The sequence below is a fragment of the Monoraphidium neglectum genome, assembly GCF_000611645.1.
Source record: "Monoraphidium neglectum strain SAG 48.87 unplaced genomic scaffold scaffold03107, whole genome shotgun sequence".
Lineage (NCBI taxonomy): Eukaryota > Viridiplantae > Chlorophyta > Chlorophyceae > Sphaeropleales > Selenastraceae > Monoraphidium > Monoraphidium neglectum.
The window spans coordinates 4284-8364 of NW_014010521.1; the positions used below are offsets into that span (position 1 = coordinate 4284).

The following is a 4081-nucleotide window of genomic DNA, read 5'->3' on the forward strand; positions in this document are numbered from 1 at the left end:
GCGCACGCGAGTGTGTGTGTGTGTGTGTGTATGTGTGTGTGTGTGTGTGTGTGTGTGTGTGTGAGAGAGAGAGAGAGCGCGTGCGTGCGTCAGGGGGGCAAGTGGATGCTGGGGTGAGAAGGTGGTGTCGATGGTGAGGAAGAGGCTGAGGCTGCGTGCAGTGGGGGACTGCCGTTGGACGGTCTGCAGGGTGACTGATGATGGGCGCGGACGAGGTGCAATGGGCGCTGCGGCAGCAGTTTAGTGGTTCCTCTGAGCCTGCAAGCCGCGCGCCACCACCACTCAACCCGCTGTCGCCGCGTCCGCCAACGTCTGCTTCGCAATCCAGAAATGAGGAGCGCCCACTGGCCCTTGCAAGCTCTGTCAACAACTCTCCAGGCAATCCCCCGCCCACCTGCCCGCACAGATGCCGCCGCCTGCCGCGCCGCCGCCGCCTCCAACTCCGCGGCCGCCGGCCCCTCGTCATCCGACCCCTCCTCCGGCTGCCGGCGCTGCTGCTGCTGCTGCTGCTGCTGCCGCTGCACCTCCTGGCGGCCCTGGGACCCGCCCAAGGCGGCGACGGCGGCGGTGTCAACGGCTTCTGACAGCAGCGCCTCGACCTCTGCGGCCATTGCGACAAACTGGCTGACAAACGGCAGCAGGTGCATGTTCTTGATGCCTAGCGGGGGGGGGGGTGTAGAGGGGCGGCAGGGTCGGGGCACCGACGTGTTTCCGGCGATGCTGGGCCCCAGCTTGCACGCGGCCGGCGAGAGGCCCAGACAGTGGCCTCGGATACGAAAGAGGTGCTGGGAGACCACGAAGACGCGGCATTGAGGGATGCGCGCTCGTGCACGGCAGCGGCTCTCGCTTCGCGCGCGTGTGTGCACACGCGCGGCACGCCATGGACTCAGCCAGAGGGAAACGCGGCACCGGCCCGCACGCACAAGAGAGCCTGGGCGGCCCGCAGCAATGGGCCCGCCACGCCGAACGGCTCACCGCCCTGCAGGCCGATTTTGGAGCGCCCGTCGTACGCGTCCACGGCCGCGGCCTGCGCCGACACGAACGCGGCCCAGTGCGCTGTAAGCCGCTGCTCCGCGGCCGCAAGGTGGCCGCCCAGGGGGCCGGCTGCGGGGCGGGCGCGCAGGCGCGCGCGCCACGCGCGGGTGGTGGCCAGCAGGGGCACCGCCATGACCTGCGGCCGCGGCCAGGAGGACAGGCGAGGGACGGGAGGCGCGGGGTGAGGGGGCCGGGCCCGTCTTGTAAGGCCTCAGGTGCAAGGCTGATGCGAGACGCGCCATCAGCCCAGGCGTTCTGGACAAGCACGGCCAGGCGCACAGATGATCACCTTGTGGTAGGGCGAATCCTCCTCCCTGCTCATGCCCGTCCCCCCCCCCCACGCACACAAACACACATGCAGGCACGCACACGCATACAATTGTACACACACACACACACACACGCGCGTCCGCACGCCCCTGCAAACCCTGGCATGCACACGCACATGCGCAGTTGATGCACGCACGCACGAGTGCGCTCACACGCGCACGCATGCGCGCACACACACACACACACACGCATGCACACACACCTGGTTGCTCTTGGCGGCCATGTCAGGCAGTGTCACGAAGTCCTGCTCCAAGGAGCCCAGCAGCGCGTCCACCGCCACGCGCCCCGCCATGGTCAAGTCGTTCCCCCTGCCATGACCGCCGCCGCCCCGCGCATCCCGCGCGTCGTCGCCCCTGAGCGCGGTGGGGCGGACGGATTGGATGTGTTGTCGCGTTTCGACGTTCACCGATCCAAATCTTGCGGGGAGACAGGCGGCAGCGCAGTTGATGTGGCACAGGCCCTTGCTGGCCCCCATGGCAGCCCTGCGAGGCCACATGCCCCCTTCACCAAGCTGCTGCACAGAGGGGTTGGTCGGCTCACGTGCGCATGAGGAAAAGGTCCGCCGCAAAGTCCGCCTCGTCCAGCAGAAACGGCAGGAAGCTGCCCAGCAGGTGCTGCCACGCCGTGTGCAGCGGCAGCCCCGGCGCCGAGCCCGCCGCGTAAGCAGCCACGCGCGCCGCCGCCGCCGCTGCTGCGGCTGCGCCGCCGTCGCCGCTGCTAATGCCTGCGCCGCTCGCGCGGCCGCCCGCGCGGGGGGAGGCGCTGCTGCTGCCTGGCAGGTCCTCCGACGCGTCGCTGTAGCCGCTGTGCGCAGACAGGCGAGCCGCGCGCCTGGAGGTGATGGTGGTGGTCCAGAGGGCCACAAGGATTTCAGGGGGTTAGCAGGGGTGATACGGGGGGCAAGAGAGGGCAAACCCGCCGCAGCACAAAGCCCAGGGCATGGCCTAGCGTGCGGAACAGCCTGGCTGTATGAACTGGTAGTGTCAGTTTGCCTCGCAGCTCAAGCCCAGGTCGCCGCGGCCCCAGCCGCGCATGCCTGGCGCACCTGCTGCCCCCCATTGAGCTCCTCTCGCGCGGCCCGCCGAGCGAGAAGTCGCCGCCGCCGCCTGCTGGGACAGAAGAAACAGAGAGACGTAAGCCAGCTTTCAAGGGCAGGCCCAGCAAGGCGCAGCGTCTGCGCAAAATTTTGCAGTAAAGCAAGGCCAACCAGACCGGCAAGCCACAGTGACCAGGCACACTCTGCGACAAGACTCAGCCCGCGTCCCCGTGGCGCACGAGGCGCAGGTATCTCATTGGCGCGCGGCGCCCCGAGGCCGCGCGCCCCGCCCGCGCGGCCACCTGACGCGGCGCCCGCCTGCACCGCCCTCCTGAGCTCGCCGGCGCAGCCGCGCAGCTCCCTGCGGATCAGGCCGTTGACCGCCTGCAGACGCGCGTAGAAGAGGGGTGGTGGCTGTCCCGGGCCGCGCAGCAGCGCATGAGCAGCCGCACACCAGCGGCGGCCAAGCCCACGCAGGGATGGCAGACGGCACACTGGGCCCCGCCTCGCTAGCCGAAAAGCGTCCAGGCGATGAGGCCAACCATGAGCGCCTCAGTCCTTGCCCTCGTCAACGCCCTGGTCAACGCTCTGATCAACGCCCTGGTCAACGCCCTGGTCAACGCCCTGGTCAACGCCCCTCCTGCGGCGGCCCACCTGCGCGTAGTGCAGCTGCAGCTTGCTGACCGCTCCCGGGTCCAGCGCCGCCGCAACAGCCACCAGCTCCCTGTGCCGCGCCAGCGCCTCCCGCAGCCGGCTGCGGCTGGGGGGCGCCAGCCGCGCGCCGCCTGCAAAGAGCGACGCAAGGGAGCGCGGGAGACAGGTATTGCGCGTGCCGCGCCGTCGGAGGGGGGGCGGTGAGCACGCAACGGGGGTTAGGGCGGCTGTGTGCAGCCTTTTAAACGACGGAGCTGAGAGCGCGGTCACATGAGGTTGCGGGCCGGCCGTCCTGGCGCCAACAGGAGCATTCAGCGCTTCAAAAGGGGCCACGCGGCGCCGTGGGTGGCGAGCACGCCATGGTCTCATCTGGTTCTGTCGCCACCCTGCTGTCACTCTCATCAACAAAGCAGGACAGGGGCGTACGCTCCCGCCTCGACACCCCGCCAACTCACGCTCCGCCGCAGTGCCGGCCTGGCCCCACTCGTTCATGACATCACCCGCCAGCTGAGTAATGAGGCCGCACACGTGCTGAGTCACGCGGCCCACGAACCTGCGCGGCGGGCGAGAGGGAGGACGGGAGCAGGTGGGTGACAACATCCGCCGCGCCTCATCGCCGCATGCGTCTTGTTGGCGCGGCACAAGCAGCAGCAGCAGCAGCAGCAGCAGCAGCAGCAGCAGCAGCAGCAGCAGCAGCAGCAGCAGCAGCAGGAGCAGCAGCAGCAGCAGCAAGGCCACAAAACATAGGCCCCTCGTGCGGCGCGCGCCGCACGCGGCACCGAACATCAGGGGCATCAGGGCCGTCCTGTTGGGGCGGCGCCGCCAAGGCCAAGGCCCACCTCTGCGCGACGGCGTCCAGCCGCGCGCGCGCCTCCTTGACGGACCGCATCCCGCACATCAGGGGGTTGATGGCGCCCTGGCCGCCATTGGGGCTGAGGCGCCGCTGCTTCTCGTGGAGGGCGCGCGCGGCCGCCACGACGCCCTTGAGCCTGGGGGGAGGGGTGCGGTGGGAAGTGGCGGGAGAGG

At 69.7% G+C, this 4081-nt stretch overlaps 1 protein-coding gene across 1 annotated transcript in view; it reads right to left on the reverse strand.

Moving 5' to 3' along the window:
* MNEG_12179 (hypothetical protein) overlaps positions 1-3953 on the reverse strand; it is a gene marked incomplete at both ends in the record, with an annotated part of 7282 nt that extends 3329 nt beyond the window's left edge. The window contains 9 exons of the mRNA XM_014039349.1: positions 395-658; positions 976-1171; positions 1568-1718; positions 1906-2196; positions 2411-2471; positions 2704-2785; positions 3056-3186; positions 3511-3608; positions 3895-3953. Coding sequence (XP_013894803.1) covers positions 395-658; positions 976-1171; positions 1568-1718; positions 1906-2196; positions 2411-2471; positions 2704-2785; positions 3056-3186; positions 3511-3608; positions 3895-3953 — 1333 coding nt within the window. The remainder of the gene's footprint in view (positions 1-394; positions 659-975; positions 1172-1567; positions 1719-1905; positions 2197-2410; positions 2472-2703; positions 2786-3055; positions 3187-3510; positions 3609-3894) is intronic.
* Between the last annotated feature and the right edge of the window lie 128 nt (positions 3954-4081).